Source organism: Thunnus maccoyii, chromosome 2 (genome assembly GCF_910596095.1).
Source record: "Thunnus maccoyii chromosome 2, fThuMac1.1, whole genome shotgun sequence".
Classification (NCBI taxonomy): domain Eukaryota; kingdom Metazoa; phylum Chordata; class Actinopteri; order Scombriformes; family Scombridae; genus Thunnus; species Thunnus maccoyii.
In genome coordinates, this window is record NC_056534.1 from 3,861,255 (window position 1) to 3,882,091 (window position 20,837).

Below are 20,837 nucleotides of genomic sequence, written 5' to 3' on the forward strand. Positions count from 1 at the left end.
ATGAGGAAATATCTTTTTGAAGAATGGTGTTCCTCAGCCTTGGCATTGATTCTACAGTCTCTGGAACTCTTCTGGAGGGATGAACACCATATATGTAAGTAAACATATGTGAAATAATAATTATTTAGCTTTTTGTTTTTAATAACTGGATGATTTGTTTTACCTTGTGACAATTCATTTTCCATACCACAGTACAATCAAATCACATCACAGAAAATAAAGAGGAAAAAGTGTTTTGTATTTCAGTGCTGTCCAGTGTAAATGTTTCAATGTGAGGGGCTGTCCGCCACGGCTGACATCAGCATTTGTCAGAGATGATAAGCTCCACCCATGGCTCCGCCCCCATGTTTTGATTGGACAGTTGATTGTGTTCATTCTGGCTTAGGTGTCTCTATTTCAAAAGCAATTAAGGTCCCATGCACCTCCTCATGAAAAACTAATACCAGTGCTTTGCATTTTGTTTTTAGCTTCCTTTACATAAAAAGGAAATACATATTACTTCATTTTATTTCTTTGTTTGATTCGTTTAAATGTTGGTTGTGAAACCTTCCACAGTCTCTCTTTCTGCAGTCAGAAACTGCACAGTGAACGCTGAGAAGAGAATTAAGAAGAGCTTTACGGAGGCAGATGAAGATGAAAAAGAAGAAGAAAACAGGTGAGTTTGAATACTATGTTTGAATTCTCACCTATTTTTTCAAACCTTTTGTAGTGCTCTGCAGTGTCACATGCAGCACTCAGGACTCTGTTGGAGCCAAGCCATCAGAGAAGAAAAAGTTGTCAAGAAGCTATCAAAACAGTACTGGAAAAGTTTTTTTTTTTAAATTTAATTTTAAAATAAGCCCTGAAGTAGATGCAGAAGGCCCCAGCTGGTTTGTCCAAAACTTTAGGGAAGTTGACAAGTTTTGGTACTCAAAGTTACTATTTGGAGTTAAAAAACTCTGTTAACATTCAGTGTTTCTCACCAAAACATTATCATTGAGGACTAATATATATACATGTTTATTGTATTTCCATCCTCATAATACATTTGCAGAGCCGATTTTTGGAAGAACTTGAAACCTGCATTGTTTACATCCATGTATTTTTCTTTCTTGCGTTTGTTGGTGCATTGCTCTGTTTCTTGACACTTTACTGCCATCCAGTGTCGATCAGTGGAATAGCATGAAACCATCAGCATGACTGTGTATCAATGTATCCTAAGTATGTTGTAGTTGTAGTCAACCTTTTCATGAAGTTGGCTTGAGAAAATACAGACACACTAAGGCTTCATGAAAGCTCTTTAAAAGTGAAAGCTGAGTTTTTTTTCTTAGCTGATGGCAGGTTGATATTTTATAGATACATTGTTTTACCCACCTACAACAACATATATTATTTTGTGCATTTCTTCTCAACTTTTTACATTTTTTCATGATTTCAGATACAGTAACAGTAACATTTGGGTTTTTCCTCAATCTGATGGTTTACAATAGAGTAATATGGTGTGGAGTGGTCTATCTTATTGAATGGTGTACTTTAGTAAACTGATGGTTAGGGAATGCTGTCGTCAATGATAACGCTTTGGCTCCTCCTGGTGGTATAAAGGTGAACTTCATGATGTGAGTCTGAATTGATACCCAGATGTGTCACTATTGATCACTATTTGTCAGCAGTCACTCAGATGGTTTATTGTCACAGTGATGCTCTGTTAGTTTGCTCCAGTTATGTCTCTGACTGTTGCCTCATTTCTCAATTTAGTGCCTACAATATAAATCCAGAAAGAATATGCATCTATCGTATTTTTGACTTAAAGTATTATCAAGCCGAATGAAGAACGAGTCATTTGTTTTAATCTTTTTGTAAAATCTATTGTTGAAGAGTATAACCTGTGTAAAGTGGACATCAATCATGCAACATACTGTTAAACTTCAATCTTTGGGGAACGATGAGTCGTCCACTTCTTCTGTTTTCTTCTCAGTGTTTGAAGGTAAAGTGTTGCTGCAGTGAACACAGTCAGAAAGAACAGACACACAAAGAGAAGAGGAGGACTATGGTCAAACCCTTTAGAGTGGTACTATGCCCTTACATGAACATTCATATTCTTGCCTTTTAATTTATTCACAACTGAGAACAAAAGAGAAGATGAGATGCTATCAGTGAAGCAAGTTTGGAAGTTAGACCGTCATGATTACCCACTTGAGGTCCTTAGAGGCTGTTTTGAATGCACTGCATGGTATCATACATCACCTTCTGTGCAGGATGATGGCTTCCAAGAAAATTTTAGTTTTCACAAACAAGCCATGGGTAACAAAAGATTTTTTTTTTCTTTGTAAGAATAAATAAAATGATACCCTCTGTGGGATACTGGAAGAGCAGAAAGAGGCAAATAAAGTGATCAAATGAGTAGTGAGACAGGCAAGATTAGACTAAAAGAAATGCTTCTCCTTTAAATTGAATACCAGCAGGGAGGTTTCAATAGAAGATCTAAGCACAGGTCAAACAAGTGGAATGGAATAAACAATAAGAAACACACTGGAAAAAAAAGACTCAGCACACTGATATAAGATGCATAGCTGTATGTGATAGCAACAGTAATGACAGGCTTGCAAGTGGTGGCAGCTTTTGCAGTTGCCCCAGAAAAAAAAAAATCCTTAGTCCATAGTTTTATAACCAAGAAGTATGTGTATGATTCAGCCTATAATGTGCACTTAACATTTCCAAGACATTGAGAAGCACTTTCTGTAGCTAAATGGTCAAAAATCATTCAAATTCTTTCATGCAAACATGAAACAGTGAAACTGACACTGAAGAAGGCTTTTGTTTGATCCATTTTATCTAAGAGAGAATAAGAAAAGATAACTCAATGTGTTCATAGAAGCCACATATAGAGACACATCACCAAGAACTCACCTGGTGAGTTTTCATTAATACTATTGATCACTATTGATCACTATTGTAGCTGTTATTATTATTATTGTTATTAAGAGGTGTGGAGGAGATGACGATAATAATAATTATAAATATTACAGACACGCACATCTGCCAGACACTCTCTCTCCCTCTCACACCCTCATTCAACATCTTCCTCCCTAGAGGCGGCTAAGCTCAGTGGGACTACACCTGGTGAAGAAAAGGCTCACTTTGTTCTGTTTGACCTACAGAATCCAAACTATGTAAAAGATTATAGTATTATTATTCAGAGATTACCAAATGATTGACACACAGACCAGAATGGATGCTGAGCCAAGCTTTAATCAGAAAAAAACAGAATATTGATAGATTTGCTAATGCGTTACAGAAATACAGATGCAATGATAGTAGCAATATTAGTACTGTAAATACTGAGGATAATGAAACCTGTTTTGTTCTTTATTTCAGGTTAAAGTAAACACAAAATATAAAAACAAAAACTAATAAAACTGATTTAAAAAAGTAAAAAACAAACAAACAAAAAAAAAGAAAATATTTTAAAAATAGGATCTAAATCCAAGGTGATGTTTGGTCTGAGTGCTTAAGACTCAGTAAAAAGCAATGGAGGACACACAGTGGTCAGAGTTGGGACAAATCTTGATTTTGTTACAAATTTGTTTCCACTTTCTGAAGCATAATTGTATTTACTATTCTAGATTATCATTAGATGTTCATTCCTTTATCATCCTTAACATTAAAATATAACATGGGCGTGAGCATGGTTTGTCACATGAACTCAGAGGGTTCCTGAGTTAAAAAAGTAATAGGGTTAAGGTAATATTATTAAAAATACTGATGAATTTGATAAATTTAGACTACATCAAGTTTTGGTAAAAATAACTTGTTTAGCCACAGCAAAATAAAGAATTTTTTTTAAAAGTATAGACTTGGTAGCATCATCAACACTGGTGTTAATATTTTGTGAATAATATGTCTTTAGATGGGAGTCATTATATCACTATGAAAAAGTTTGATTTTAGATTATTAAATAATAATCTAAAATCATTTAGATTATTATCATCGTTGCATTTTTATCCATGCTAGCAGTGTGGCTTTATTTGTTCGGTACACCATTTTGGTCCAGCCAGAAATATCTCAACAGCTACTGAATGAATTACCAACAGACGTGGTGTCTTTGATTATCCCCTGACTTTTCCTCAACCACAACATTGACAATTTTGTGTTGTTTTGTTTTTTCATTTGTTTGTTTGTTTGTATTTTGAGTGAAATGTCACAACAACTACTGGATGAATTGCCATTAATTTTTGGTACAGACGATGTCCCCCTGAGGAAGGATTTAAATAACTTTGATCCCCTTTACTTTTCTTCCAGCGCCATCATCAGGTCAAAATATTAATTTGTCCAATACTTTACTTTATGACCATTTTTCTGCAAAACTAAATGGTAAGACGTTAAATGAATGAATGGTGATCATGGTAAGCGTCATAGCTTTGTCATTGTGAACATGTTATTATGCTGACATTAGCATTAAACTCAAAGCACCGCTAAGCTTAAACACGCACAGCACGCCTGCTCACTCTTCTCCGTGTTCCCAATCTCCTTGTTCCCCATCTACGCCTGCTCCATCTTCTCTGTGTTCCCCATCTACGGCTGCTCACTCTTCTCCTCGTTCCCCATCTACGCCTGCTCACTCTTCTCTGTGTTCCCCATCTACGGCTGCTCCATCTTCTCTGTGTTCCCCATCTACGCCTGCTCCATCTTCTCCGTGTTCCCCATCTATGCCTGCTCCATCTTCTCTGTGTTCCCCATCTATGCCTGCTCACTCTTCTCCTTGTTCCCCATCCTCTCCGTCGCTGTTTACGCTTGCTCACCCTTCTCCGTGTTCCTATTCAACATATCCTATTCGGAATATGTTGTCTAGACCGATTCTGCTCCATCTTCTCTGTGTTCCCCGTCTACGCCTGCTCACTCTTCTCCTTGTTCCCCATCCTCTCCGTCGCTGTTTACGCTTGCTCACCCTTCTCCGTGTTCCCAATCTCCGTGTTCCCCGTCTACGCCTGCTCACTCTTCTCCTTGTTCCCCATCTACGCCTGCTCCATCTTCTCTGTGTTCCCCATCTACGGCTGCTCCATCTTCTCTGTGTTCCCCATCTACGCCTGCTCACTCTTCTCCGTGTTCCCCATCTACGCCTGCTCCATCTTCTCTGTGTTCCCCATCTACGCCTGCTCCATCTTCTCCGTTTTCCCCATCTACGCCTGCTCCATCTTCTCTGTGTTCCCCATCTATGCCTGCTCACTCTTCTCCTTGTTCCCCATCCTCTCCGTCGCTGTTTACGCTTGCTCACCCTTCTCCGTGTTCCTATTCTCCGTATTCCCCGTCTACGCCTGCTCACTCTTCTCCTTGTTCCCCATCTACGCCTGCTCCATCTTCTCTGTGTTTCCCATCTACGGCTGCTCCATCTTCTCTGTGTTCCCCATCTATGCCTGCTCACTCTTCTCCTTGTTCCCCATCTACGGCTGCTCCATCTTCTCTGTGTTCCCCATCTACGCCTGCTCACTCTTCTCCGTGTTCCCCATCTACGCCTGCTCACTCTTCTCCGTGTTCCCCATCTACGCCTGCTCCATCTTCTCTGTGTTCCCCATCTACGCCTGCTCCATCTTCTCTGTGTTCCCCATCTACGCCTGCTCCATCTTCTCTGTGTTCCCCATCTATGCCTGCTCACTCTTCTCCTTGTTCCCCATCCTCTCCGTCGCTGTTTACGCTTGCTCACCCTTCTCCGTGTTCCTATTCTCCGTATTCCCCGTCTACGCCTGCTCACTCTTCTCCTTGTTCCCCACCTTCTCCGTCCCTGTTTACGCCTGCTCACCCTTCTCCTTGTTCCCAATCTCCGTGTTCCCCATCTACGCCTGCTCACTCTTCTCCTTGTTCCCCATCTACGCCTGCTCCATCTTCTCCGTGTTCCCCATCTATGCCTGCTCACTCTTCTCCGTGTTCCCAATCTCCGTGTTCCCCGTCTACGCCTGCTCACTCTTCTCCTTGTTCCCCATCCTCTCCGTCGCTGTTTACGCTTGCTCACCCTTCTCCGTGTTCCTATTCTCCGTATTCCCCGTCTACGCCTGCTCACTCTTCTCCTTGTTCCCCATCTACGGCTGCTCCATCTTCTCTGTGTTCCCCATCTACGGCTGCTCCATCTTCTCTGTGTTCCCCATCTATGCCTGCTCACTCTTCTCCTTGTTCCCCATCTACGCCTGCTCACTCTTCTCCGTGTTCCCCATCTACGCCTGCTCACTCTTCTCTGTGTTCCCCATCTACGGCTGCTCCATCTTCTCTGTGTTCCCCATCTACGGCTGCTCCATCTTCTCTGTGTTCCCCATCTACGCCTGCTCACTCTTCTCCTTGTTCCCCATCTACGCCTGCTCACTCTTCTCCGTGTTCCCCATCTACGCCTGCTCACTCTTCTCCGTGTTCCCCATCTATGCCTGCTCACTCTTCTCCGTGTTCCCAATCTCCGTGTTCCCCGTCTACGCCTGCTCACTCTTCTCCTTGTTCCCCATCCTCTCCGTCGCTGTTTACGCTTGCTCACCCTTCTCCGTGTTCCTATTCTCCGTATTCCCCGTCTACGCCTGCTCACTCTTCTCCTTGTTCCCCACCTTCTCCGTCCCTGTTTACGCCTGCTCACCCTTCTCCGTGTTCCCAATCTCCGTGTTCCCCATCTACGCCTGCTCACTCTTCTCCTTGTTCCCCATCTACGCCTGCTCCATCTTCTCCGTGTTCCCCATCTATGCCTGCTCACTCTTCTCCGTGTTCCCAATCTCCGTGTTCCCCGTCTACGCCTGCTCACTCTTCTCCTTGTTCCCCATCCTCTCCGTCGCTGTTTACGCTTGCTCACCCTTCTCCGTGTTCCTATTCTCCGTATTCCCCGTCTACGCCTGCTCACTCTTCTCCTTGTTCCCCATCTACGCCTGCTCCATCTTCTCTGTGTTCCCCATCTACGGCTGCTCCATCTTCTCTGTGTTCCCCATCTACGCCTGCTCACTCTTCTCCGTGTTCCCCATCTACGCCTGCTCCATCTTCTCTGTGTTCCCCATCTACGCCTGCTCACTCTTCTCCTCGTTCCCCATCTACGCCTGCTCCATCTCCGTGTTCCCCATCTACGCCTGCTCCATCTTCTCCTTGTTCCCCATCTACGCCTGCTCCATCTTCTCCGTGTTCCCCATCTACGCCTGCTCACTCTTCTCCTTGTTCCCCATCTACGCCTGCTCCATCTTCTCTGTGTTCCCCATCTACGCCTGCTCCATCTTCTCCGTGTTCCCCATCTATGCCTGCTCACTCTTCTCCTTGTTCCCCATCCTCTCCGTCGCTGTTTACGCTTGCTCACCCTTCTCCGTGTTCCTATTCTCCGTATTCCCCGTCTACGCCTGCTCACTCTTCTCCTTGTTCCCCACCTTCTCCGTCCCTGTTTACGCCTGCTCACCCTTCTCCTTGTTCCCAATCTCCGTGTTCCCCATCTACGCCTGCTCACTCTTCTCCTTGTTCCCCATCTACGCCTGCTCCATCTTCTCCGTGTTCCCCATCTATGCCTGCTCACTCTTCTCCGTGTTCCCAATCTCCGTGTTCCCCGTCTACGCCTGCTCACTCTTCTCCTTGTTCTCCATCCTCTCCGTCGCTGTTTACGCTTGCTCACCCTTCTCCGTGTTCCTATTCTCCGTATTCCCCGTCTACGCCTGCTCACTCTTCTCCTTGTTCCCCATCTACGGCTGCTCCATCTTCTCTGTATTCCCCATCTACGGCTGCTCCATCTTCTCTGTGTTCCCCATCTATGCCTGCTCACTCTTCTCCTTGTTCCCCATCTACGCCTGCTCACTCTTCTCCGTGTTCCCCATCTACGCCTGCTCACTCTTCTCTGTGTTCCCCATCTACGGCTGCTCCATCTTCTCTGTGTTCCCCATCTACGCCTGCTCACTCTTCTCCTTGTTCCCCATCTACGCCTGCTCACTCTTCTCCGTGTTCCCCATCTACGCCTGCTCACTCTTCTCCGTGTTCCCCATCTACGCCTGCTCCATCTTCTCCTTGTTCCCCATCTACGCCTGCTCCATCTTCTCCGTGTTCCCCATCTATGCCTGCTCACTCTTCTCCGTGTTCCCAATCTCCGTGTTCCCCGTCTACGCCTGCTCACTCTTCTCCTTGTTCCCCATCCTCTCCGTCGCTGTTTACGCTTGCTCACCCTTCTCCGTGTTCCTATTCTCCGTATTCCCCGTCTACGCCTGCTCACTCTTCTCCTTGTTCCCCATCTACGCCTGCTCCATCTTCTCTGTGTTCCCCATCTACGGCTGCTCCATCTTCTCTGTGTTCCCCATCTACGCCTGCTCACTCTTCTCCGTGTTCCCCATCTACGCCTGCTCCATCTTCTCTGTGTTCCCCATCTACGCCTGCTCACTCTTCTCCTCGTTCCCCATCTACGCCTGCTCCATCTCCGTGTTCCCCATCTACGCCTGCTCCATCTTCTCCTTGTTCCCCATCTACGCCTGCTCACTCTTCTCCTTGTTCCCCATCTACGCCTGCTCCATCTTCTCTGTGTTCCCCATCTACGCCTGCTCCATCTTCTCCGTGTTCCCCATCTACGCCTGCTCACTCTTCTCCTTGTTCCCCATCTACGCCTGCTCCATCTTCTCCGTGTTCCCCATCTACGCCTGCTCCATCTTCTCCGTGTTCCCCATCTACGCCTGCTCCCTCTTCTCCTTGTTCCCCATCTACGCCTGCTCCATCTTCTCCTCGTTCCCCATCTACGCCTGCTCCATTTTCTCCTTGTTCCCCATCTACGCCTGCTCCATCTTCTCCGTGTTCCCCATCTACGCCTGCTCCATCTTCTCCTTGTTCCCCATCTACGCCTGCTCCATTTTTTCCGTGTTCCCCATCTACGCCTGCTCCATCTTCTCCTTGTTCCCCATCTACGCCTGCTCCATTTTCTCCGTGTTCCCCATCTACGCCTGCTCCATTTTCTCCTTGTTCCCCATCTACGCCTGCTCCATCTTCTCCTTGTTCCCCATCTACGCCTGCTCCATTTTCTCCTTGTTCCCCATCTACGCCTGCTCCATTTTCTCCGTGTTCCCCATCTACGCCTGCTCCATCTTCTCCTTGTTCCCCATCTACGCCTGCTCCATTTTCTCCGTGTACCCCATCTACGCCTGCTCCATTTTCTCCTTGTTCCCCATCTACGCCTGCTCCATCTTCTCCTCGTTCCCCATCTACGCCTGCTCCATCTTCTCCTTGTTCCCCATCTACGCCTGCTCCATTTTCTCCGTGTTCCCCATCTACGCCTGCTCCATTTTCTCCGTGTTCTCCATCTACGCCTGCTCACTCCTCTCCGTTTTCCCCATCTGTACCCGCACACTCTTCTCCCATTTCTCCATCTGCACCACTTCACTCTTCTCCTTGGTCCCCATCTAGGCCTGTTCACTCTTCTCCGTTTTTCCCATCTGTACCCACACACTCTTCTCCTGTTTCTCCATCTGCACCTCCTCACTGTTGTCCATGTTCTCCATTTGGGCCTGCACATTACTCTCCCTTTTATCTGTCTGCAAAAGCTCACTCTGCCTTTTGGCCTTTTGTACTTGCACTCTCTTCTCCCTGTTACCTGTCTGCACCAGCACTCTGTTCTCCCTATTACCTGTCTGTTCCAGCACATTCTTCTCCCATTTATCTGTCTGCACCAGCGCTCTATTCCCCCTTTTACCCATATGTGCCAGCTTACTCCTACCCTGCCCCCTCCTCCACCCTGGCCCCCTCCTTCACCCATGCCCCCTCCTCCACCCTGGCCCCCTCCTTCGCCCATGCCCCCTCCTCCACCCTGGCCCCCTCCTTCACCCATGCCCCCTCCTCCACCCTGGCCCCCTCCTTCACCCATGCCCCCTCCTTCACCCTGGCTCCCTCCTTCACCCATGCCCCCTCCTCCACCCTGGCCCCCTCCTTCACCCATGCCCCCTCCTCCACCCTGGCCCCCTCCTTCACCCATGCCCCCTCCTCCAACGTGACTCCCTCCTACGACCAGACCCCCTGCTATGCTCCAGCCCCTTCCACCACCATGACCCTTTTTTATGACCAGACTCCCTGCTATGCCCCAGCTCCTTCCACTGCCATGACCCCCTCCTCCACCCATGCCCCCTCCTCCACCCATGCCCCCTCCTCTTCCACTGCCACCCTGACCAAAACGACCCTTTCTATTGCCTTGTTTGGCCTTTTGAGGCTGTTGGACTTGAACACAATAGTCTGCAACTTGATTACCACTGGAGCAGCTGGTGCACTGCATCTGACCAGGTGGTCCATCACATCGGAATATGTTGTCTAGACCGATTGAACCTTTGCTACCCCGGTACGTCCCAAGCCGCTGAAGGGCTTCACGTCGTTGTTGATCAGTATTGGGCTCATGATTTTTGGGTATGAATATTTTAGAGAACACGAAAGCATAACTATTCCATTGCCGAATGTGATTTATTCTTCTGAGAATGTTCTCCCGATGTGTTTTGCTTGAACATTTTTCAACACACGGGGAGGCATAAACATAGAAAAGCAATATATCATTAGCATTACGACTGTTGTACAAACGGTTCAAGTGGTCGACAACACGTGACTCTGCATGATCAGCTCCTCCATTGGGCCGTTTCAGAACTTTAGCCGCAACCACCCTGCTGCCGATGTACACACCACCATTGTTGATCTTATTCCTCACGTTGTTACCAGGGTCACTTCTGAACACTTGCTGAAGGATTTGGTCCGTGTTCTGGTTCTGGTTCTCTGGGATGCTTACAGCCAGACTGAACATGCCTTTTGTTTCATACCTGCCAAAGAAAAAACATGCACAACATGTTACCATGTATCTTAGATATTTTGGTGCAGAACACAATATGAGTTGTTTGATTTGTAAGGCAGTAACCTAAGTTGACCACTAAGTGGCATCCCTGCTGTCTTTCTCCCATTTACTCTGTAGAGAATGCAGCGTTTCTTTGTTTGTCCTCTGCAGGACACAGTAGATCTGAAGTTTCTTCCATATAAAATGCAAATTCTTAAATTTATAGAAAAACAAATGACAGCATGAATCATTTGCTCAACTTTTTTGTGTAGAACATTGATCTGCTTTGGCAATATATCTGAATTGTTGCTAGCAAGATTTTTAACGTGCTGATTAAAGTTTAGGTGTAGATCAAAATCAACTTCTATATTTCTGCCTGCGTGTTTTAAGTTTGCTATCAGTGGACCAAGATGGGAGGCAGTACTGTTCGAAATTGGCTTTTTTTCCCTGGGTTTTGCCTCTCAGGACACATACAGCCTGCCCTGCCTTATTGCTGAAGGTTGTTGGGGCTGCATGCAGCCTGAAAAGTACAACTGCAGACACTACTCAGGGCTAAAAAGGGATTCTACCTTCTCTGCATGTTTTTGGGGTGAAAACATATTTTAATCTATATTTTTAGTACGACTTATTATTCTCTTAAAAACACTAAAATCCTAGAATTGAGCATCAATTATACAGTAAGGCAGTAAAGCCCTGTGTTCTTTGTAGTAAAAATGCAAATACTAGCTATAGAACAGTATTAGTAACTATATTATCTGTAATAAAGTATAAGGTCTTTAAAGTTATTAATGCATTAACAATACAGAGGTTTAAGTATCATATCTATTTGTTTTGTTATATTACCATTAATATAGAAAGCACAATCAATTTTACAACAAAATCACAAGTTTCTCCCTCTGACTTAATGTTTTCCTGGGGTCAGAAACATATTTTCACACCTACTGTACACGCTGTCTTGTCCTAGTGTGGTGATCTGAATACATCCTGAGGTGGCAAAATTTGGTAAAGCTTTATTTTACAGGTCTTTTCATTTTATACTAATTTCCTGGATTTTTTTGAGTAATTTGCAGGTATTTAATGGTTAATTTTTAGGACATTTTACAGAGGATGGTGCAATTTGGTACAAATAATAAGAAAACACAGAAGTGTTAAGTTGGCTTGGTTGATAAGTATTCATTCATTATTTTTGGGCTCATGTGTAGTTGTTAATTTACAAAAACTCTTAATAAATTAGACTCTTAACTCTTTAAATGACAAAATACTTAGTTTTCAGTGTGTAGTGTGTCAAACCACATACTAGGTTGACAACAGGAGGAGGAAGTACTGCATGGTTCTGATGGCCCATACGACAGGTGCTCTTTAGTGGAACAGGTAAAAGAACAAAAAACAAAATCCAGGAATTCCTGCTAGATATTTGTCCTTAAGTGGTGCAGACAACCATGGAAAAAACTAAGGCACTCTGTCGTCAGGTGAAATAATATAGTGAATTTATTCTTTGAGCATAGGCAACAAGCAGACCAACGTGTCTTCATCAGAGTCTGACAAACACATAATCGGTCTGAATTATGTACCAGCCGTGGGTGGCATTCCACATAATATATAAGGCCTCATAAATAAACAATAGGGGGAGCTGAGACAAAAGCACAGGCATGGGAAATTAATTGAATTTCTTGATAGTATGTGAAGTTGGTTTCACATGTTTTTGGATGCACATATATTTTTTCTTATATTTTTTCTTTCACTTTCTAAAATATTATTGATTATTAGTATTCCGGATTCAATATGTAAATAATTTATTGTTATTCTTCCTTATTGTAGATTCACATTTTTTTTCTCCATATATGCATGTATGGGGCCCATGATTTTGTTTTAGCGCTCTCTATTGGTTATTGTTTTGCTCTCTATTATTATTATGAGTTATAGGTTAAACATTTTCTGTCAGTTGAAGAATTGTCAAGGTTTTCATTTATCAAGAACTGTTACAAACTAGCAACAAACCCAAATATGATGAGTGGGTACTTACCAATTTCATACTTTTTTCTTGCCACCTTCTGTGAAATGTCTTAAAAATTAATAGGTAAATACCTGCAAATTACTCTGAAAATTTCCAGGAAATTAGTGTAAAATTGGGGGACCTGTAAAATAAAGTGTTCCCAAATTTCTTTCAGTGAATGAATCAAAAGTTAACTCACTCTTCCAGGATGCCATCTACAAATTCTGCAAGCCTGTTCTGGTCCACAGCAGCCAAACTGTTTTCAGCAGACAGGAAGAAGGCCAGCATCACCGCCACCCAACACAGGCCAGCCATCTGCACACAGACCAAGTTAATGAGCACAATGATGATACTTTTTGTTAAACAAACATGAATAAAACAGGGCTAATTATAATAACAAGGAAGTATAGTCGTAAGTATGGTCTTCTCTGTTATTAAACACAGGATACGTTACTACTTACCATGTGCTACATACAGTATATAGTTTCCATTTTTATTCAATTTTGGCTTTTCATATTTAAATGTAATATATGAAAATGTGCAAAATAACATACCTTTAGGTTATAGATCATTCATTCATGTTCAGTGAGGGTACTGCAAATCAGGAAATATCTGCTGAGAAATTAGACAATAATCATTAAAGCCAACATTTAATATTCTACAATTTAACTTTTAAACAAACAGCCTGTATTTTCTATTAATTTTAGTGAATATCAAGAAAGCCATGAAACTGTCTTGTTGAAGTCCAGACCTCTGAACAGACACTAGATGTAAATGGATAATTGTGCACTCTGAGATGAAAGGGAGGCTTGAATTTTCCACCCATTACTTTTGCAGATTGTGCAGGTTATGCAGCAATAAAAAGAAATTAAATACATTTATTCAAGAATTAAAAGTACTTAGGTACAATTTTGGGATACTTGTACTTCACTTATGTATTTCCATTTCATCCTACGTTTTACTCCAGCACATTAATTTGACAGTTGTAGTTACTTTTTAGTTTAACATTTAACACGACAAAAACATATGATGAGCTCATAAAACACAACACATTGTCAAAGATTACATCAGTGGTTCACAACCTTTCTGGCTTTCATACAAACAGTGTCTAGTTGTTGCCCCTTTTCACATTTCAGATGTCTATGAGTGGTTAGCAGTTCCACCAAAAAGACATTTCATCTCTAAAGTTGGGTTGAGATGGTAAACTGCATTATCGCTATAATGCAGTATTTTGTAATTGTTATACTGGTACTTTTACGTAAGTAAAGGATCTGAATACTTCTTCCACCACTGAGGTTCTGGCAGAAAAAGTCCTCTCATGTTGATCTCCCCGGAAGTTCATCAGCCACACCCCATCAGTTCTTCTGGTTTGTTCTCTACACCCCTGCATCTGTGCGCATTTCACTACAACGTCACTTGGAAACCTGACTTTCTCTGATTCTGAGCACTAGTGGGGCAAAAATGTAAAGTTTGGCCTGATGGTGGTGCCAGAGGAAAGGCCATAATCAGCTAATCTGATCGACTGCACTTAAGGGACGGGTTCACAATTTTTGTCTTAAACCAGCAGTCAGGTGTCCATATGAACAGTGAAAGAGGTTTTCCTCGCTGTAATCATTCCTCCTGTTCATACTGGATATTAAAAGATCCTTCAAATGTGCTTTCAATGGAAGTGATGGAGGCCAAAATCCACAGTGTGTCCACACAGTCATTTAAAAGTAGATGTGAAGCTTATATTCAGCTTCAGCAGTCTGAGTTAGTCATATCAAGTGGATATCTGACACATTTACAGTCTTTTTAGCATCAAATTCCCTCTTTGTGTTTCCTCGGACAGTGTTTCCCTGTTGAGCTGCAGGTGGAAGTATAGTAACAAAAAGAGGGACTTTGGCACTAAAAAGACTGTAACGTTGAAAGATATCTACTTGATTTGACTCATTTGGACGCTGAAGCTTCATATTAGCTTCAGATAAACTTTTAAATACATTTTTGCACAGATATATGCTATTGTAACATTTACACACACTTGAAGGGAAATGACAGTTTTTTGTTTGTTTTTTACTTATTTTTTTGGCCCCCATCACTTACATTGTAAGTGCATTATGAAGGGATCTTCTAATGGTCAGTATGAACACGAGGAATGATTACAGCAAGAAAAACATGTTTCTCTGTTCATTTGGGCTCCTGACTGTTGTTTTAAGACACACTTGAAAAACTGTGAACCTGTCCTTCAAAGATCGGCTGCACTTAATGCTCAGCTGAGTTTGTCATGTTATGATATCAGCACATCAAAATGCTTACAGTTAGCCCTTCAACATGCTAAAAGGCTGTAATTACACACACTTCACATAGGTGTAGGACTATTAAAAGTCAGCATCAATAGGAAAAGAATGACGCCCTCACGCTTACTCCAAAGCCAGTTTTTATTTTAATTCAAATGAACAGCGTTTTGATCTGAGTCAGATCGAAATACTGTCCATTTGAATTAAAATGAAAAAATGCTAAGATGATAAATGCTAAAGTAGGTTTATCTGTCTTTGGAGTATCAAATATTCACTGTCTCTTGGCATGAAAAGCACTGAAAATGTCAACCCAGAGTCCAAAAATGTCAGAATGTGCCAATATATCCAAACCATATAAACTTCTCAAACCATTCCCACAGCATAACCCATTTCTCTGCCATTAAATATAGTATGTTACACACACTCATACTCTCATACACTGCTTCCTTGTCATGCTGTCGCCTCCTCATAGAGCCCTGTTTGGTACCCACAGTGTGTATGAGTAACATCAAGATCTCTAGATGACAGGATTTCTAAAAATAATGGCAACCATGGCCAGTCTGGACTTCCATACAGTTTAATGTGACTTAATGAATTTTTCTTAAAAAACATTTTAAATTTTTGCGAGGTGTCAGGAGATTCCATTAAAGGCCTAAAAGTTGCATAATTTGAGTTCTAATTTGCACTTGAGCTTGTTGCTACCATCCTTGTTAGAGTTAAGATAAATACAGTAAAGTGAAAATCTTTTACCTCCTTTGCTGGAGAAAGATGCCTGATGGAAGTTGTTCGCTCCGTTTTCTTCTCAGTGTTAGGAGGGACGGTGCTGCAGTGAATACAATAAAGAGGAAGGGGCTTTTTTATAGACGAGAGGTTGATCGTAGCCAAACCTTCAGAGTGGCACCATGCCCTTATTTGAACATATTTTTCAAATGCAGTTTGATTAAGGAAGTTAAATGACTAGGGGGCAGAAAAACCTCAATACTCACAAACAGTAAAAACAGCTACCACCATGTATTTTCCTTACAAAGTTGTAATGGCTAACATTCTACATGCAAACAGCTACCTACTTACACAACCAGCAGAAATGAAGCAACATTAGCATTATTATTTGGAGTCCAATATTCACTCTCATTTTAGCTTTAATTTAGTTTCCATGAAGGTGCGTTGCATTCACCAAAGAAAGAAAAAATTGGATGCCTCATCTTGTAATTATGAAAAGATCTGATAGTTATGAGAAAAGATCCAGATCTTGTAATTATGAGACAAGGTTAAGGTGGTTATCAGTCATTGCTGTTTGAGAAGTCAGAGGCATGACACTATACTTGATTTTATTTACTTTTATTTTCCTCCTTGGTTGGAAACAATGTGAGATATTAATGTCACTGAATAATGTGGATGGTAGAATTAGTATGTCAACATTGCACAGGCATCTGAAGTCCTTGGGATCATTCAGGTTGTGCAATGTGCTTCTGTAGTTCTCCACCAACTCCTGAGACTTTGTCTGTCTGCTGTTTAGATTTTGCAGGCAGGTAGTGAACAGTTGGTTTGTCAGAGCTTGTTTGCTGAAAACAGCTGCCTGCTGCTGCTTGAAAAGGTTTGAACCACACAGTAAATGTGGCTTAAAACTAAGACAACGAGACATAAGAGGCTAAAAAAAACTCTGCAGAGTTGGTGAAAATTCTGCAGTTTTAGATGAATACACAAAATAAGACAATAGGTGGTAATAATGTGAACACATTTTACTGTACTTAAATGTTGTTTTCTAACTTTAATTTTTGAAGCTTTATGTTGTTTACTGCAGCTGACTCCTCAGCACCTGAACACAGAAGTCTTTTTGAAGAACTTATTCTATGTTTGTTAAGGGAATGTTTTGTATTTCAGACAGTAAAACCAAACTGCCTGTTCATCCTTACTTGCAGATTGAACTTGGAGATGTAGAAACACAGAGGGAAGTGCATCTCAGGTTACTCCCTTCTACACTTCTGCTGTGTGGTAAATGGGAAGAAAGAGCAGAGAGATGTAGTTCAAAGCACAAACATTTTGTAGTTGTACAGAATTTATGTCATTGATGGTGCAGGGGCATTGGATCATATAAAAGTCAAATCAATTAAAGAATACAATACACTTTGTTAAATGTACAGACAGGTGACATATTAAAGGAAAACTGGTACAGTGAGGGGCTCTGGTGACTCTGTTATGCTGTGGGGGGCATTTGGCAGGCATGGTTTGGGTCCACTTGTCCCCTTAGAGGGAAGGGTCACTGCCAATCAAGGAAAAACTTAATTTTACGGGTCCGCAAATTTCATGGTAATTAGCATGTAACTTCTTTGAAATTTCTTTGAAATTACCCCAAAATTATCTCAAAATTTACTTCAAAATTTTATGGTAAGTAGATATAATAAGCAAGTAACTTATTTAAAATTTTGTTGAAATTACCCCCAATTACCCCGGCATTTACCTCAAATTTCATGGTAAGTAAGTGAGTTGTTGCAGCTTAATTTCCAAGTAGTTTCTGTTTAATTTCTGCAGGCCAGTAAACTGAAGTACAATTTTTAACCATTTACATTCTCACCAATTTCTGTATAATTTCAGCAGATCAGTCCCACTTTGTAATAAATTTCCTAAATATCCTTTTTAAAAAAAAGTTGTAGCCACCATAAATTGCTAGTTACTGACAAATACAGCTTCATAATCAAGAATCAAGTTAAAAATTGCCCATTTTAAAAGTCCTTGCTTGCTTATCGAGGCCTGATAATAATGTCTTCACACCATTCAACAAGCTAAATGTAACTTTTTATATTTTGAGACAATACATTAACAAATTAATTAAATTTATACAAGGTTTCTGACATGAAAACACAGCATTTGTGTTGTGTTACTTTTACACCTTAAATAATACTCCGATATCTTTAAAAAGGCATCCAGCCACTCCATCATAATGTTTTTTGGCCAACCAGTGGTTCCACTTGATGAATCTGAGGTTCATTTTAAGAGCCGTGGCCATTTGGTTCCCCCTGAAGCGATAGATGTTTTCCTTATGAGTATGCCAGGCTCTCTCAATATGTTGTGTATGAGAGCTTGTCTGTGGATACACAAAGTGTCGCCTATGGTGACATAATAATGGATGGAACCATCTTGTGACAGTCTTTGATAAGCTCTCCAACAATCTGTGATAAAACTAAAGCTCAACCAAATTGGACATGGAATTCAAAAATAGCACAGAAATAACAGGCTCATACAAAAGAGAAAACTATAATAACCTGTGTGTGTGTGTATGTGTGTGTGTTTGAATATACGCTTGCTTTATGTCTACAGGTTCACTCAGAAAACAGTCAAATCTAGCACATTTAAACTTATAATCATAAACATGTAACATACTCTTCTACATTTGAAATTCTACTTTCAATTTACATATGGCACTGTGTGAATTTAACTGCAAATGACTACTGTATGGATTATTGGGATGCTGGGTAAATTTGCAAAATATTACAAGCAGAAACATTGTGATTACTGGATCATCGACAAACCCAGAAAAAGTTAGGCCTTATTAAAAATCAAAAGGGCCTTTCGACCCCCTGTGAAGTTTTGACAATTGACAAGTATTTTACAAATTTTTATACCATTTTTATTATGGTCATTTTTATACCAAAGAGCCTGTTTTGAATGCACTGCATGGGATCATACATCGCCTTCTGTGCAAGATAACAGCCTCCAAGAAAATTTAAATTTTCACTACTCCCTCCACTATACCCTCTCATTATCTGCAATGGAGCGCCAGTCACAAACACTTCCTCCACACTCACCCTTCCCACTCACATCCCCAACCTGAATCTGAGGGGAAAAACAGTTTAAAGGACCGAAATGAGACTTTAAATCATGCTCATGTTCCTGAGTCTGCTCTTATACAAATGATCAAGGGTTTTAACTGAAGATCTATTTGAGTGGTCTGTCCTCTCATTTTGCAAAATCAAGGGGAAATAGGTTTTGAAAAGCATGTTATGGTTCCCCCTATTATTGATAGCAGAAAATATAGGCATGATTTCCTGCTGTGTTTACAAAAAGTATAGATGTAAACAAAGTTTTAACAGCATCACAAAACAAAAAGTAAGACTTTTTTGTTCTCATTTGAGATGTGTAGCAGCTTCTAATCCTGTAGTTTACTTTGTAGTTGTGGAGAAACTTTTGTTCACATTTGGATCATGAATCATACCTTTATCATTAAAATTAGGTTTTTTAGGGCAACAAGCCTGAATTAATCTGGGTTTAAAGAGAAAGGAACAGAGTCAAGAAAAAGATAGTTTTAACATTAATCTCAATGCGCAGTAGCAGGAGAAATTGTCATGTAGATTAACATTTTGGGAAATAGGCTTATTTTCTTTCTTACTGAGAGTGAGATTAGACTATTAGACTCGGCTAAATTAGGCTAGATTTGAATCTACCAATGGGCGGTACAGCCAACTCTTGTTGTGAGTGTTACCTCACACATAACTGTAGCCTGAACTTCCCTCTGTGTTTCTGCTGAAATCTCCATCATTAATCATTAATCTGTAAATCAGGATGAGGAGGCAGATTTGGTTTAACTGTCCAAAACACAAAACAGTTGCACAAGGTCTCCAAAGGTCTGTTTTGTAATAAAAGAAAAAGAAACAGTAAACTCTGCAGCTCTTTGGAACTTTTTAGCCTCTTTTAGTGTATAGTTTTAGTATTACTGCAAATTTTCTGAATAGTTCGGTCTCAGCGTTCTCATTTCAAGCAACAGAAAGCTGTTTTCAGTATGAAAAAAAAGTAAACTCTGATAAGCACACTGCACTACCTGCTGAGCACCAAACAGCAGACAGACCAAGTTGAGGCTGTGTTATGCTAGAAAATAAATATTTTGTACAACATGTCAGAAGGCAAAAATGTTTATGGCTGTTCTAACCGGACACACTCCAAAATAGTTTAAACACAAAGATAACAGCACACTTTTTCACACAATTTTGTAACTCTCAAATATTGATATTGGTATCAGCCTTGAAAATTAAGCATCTGTCAGGTGGTTCCTACTGGTGATTTCTTTTATTTTTCCTCATTCTTCATTATTTTACTTTCTAGGATGTATGACAACAAAAGCCCCTTGTACGCGATAATGGTCTCCAACGTACATGCTTTTAGAATTGCAGTTGTGTAAGCATTCATTAAATTGGTGATATGCTTTTACTGCATGCTATAAAACTGGGCCATACAGAGACATCTTTTGTACTTCAAGAACTGAAGCATAGATCTGTGGAACTGGTAAAATCATCTATTGCTCAGTGAGTTTTCTTTGTTCCAAAAGGGAAATTTGAGGTTTATTCATTTAGTCACTTTTTAAGGTTCTTTTTAAGTTAAAAACTCTGTATTTCCTAATTTCCCTCTAGATCAGAGCAAAAAGAAATGAGTGGCTTTGCATAATCCTGACCTTATCTCCTTCCTCCTGTGTTTCTTCTGAAATCCTCCTCAATGTACAAGTCAGGATGAAGAGGCAGATTTGGTTTTACCGTTAAAAAAAAAAGTTGTTATTTTTCAGTTATTGTGAAACATTTTAAACGTTTAAAACAAGTTTAAGGCGTTCGTTCTTTTCTAAGTAGAAAGACAGATCACATTATTCTTAACAAAATGTAGAGATTTGGTATAAAGAAGTTAAACTAACTTTTAGCAAAGTGATTCTAAAGTGTAGACTGCAGTAAAGAACAAATTAAAATTTTGACCAGATGAAAAGTCAGGGGATCCCAAAGTGATAAGAATTCATCCTGAGAGAGACATGAATATCTCTACCAGATGTCATTGCTATCAA

At 41.3% G+C, this 20,837-nt stretch overlaps 1 protein-coding gene across 1 annotated transcript; it reads left to right on the forward strand.

The window, feature by feature from the left end:
- Positions 1-633: 633 nt before the first annotated feature.
- On the forward strand, positions 634-8,466 carry LOC121880874 (the record flags this gene model as incomplete). The annotated part of the gene is made up of 2 exons (XM_042388462.1): positions 634-655; positions 4,472-8,466. Coding segments are annotated over exons 1-2 (4,017 nt in total), but the record flags the coding sequence as incomplete, so codon positions are not given.
- Between the last annotated feature and the right edge of the window lie 12,371 nt (positions 8,467-20,837).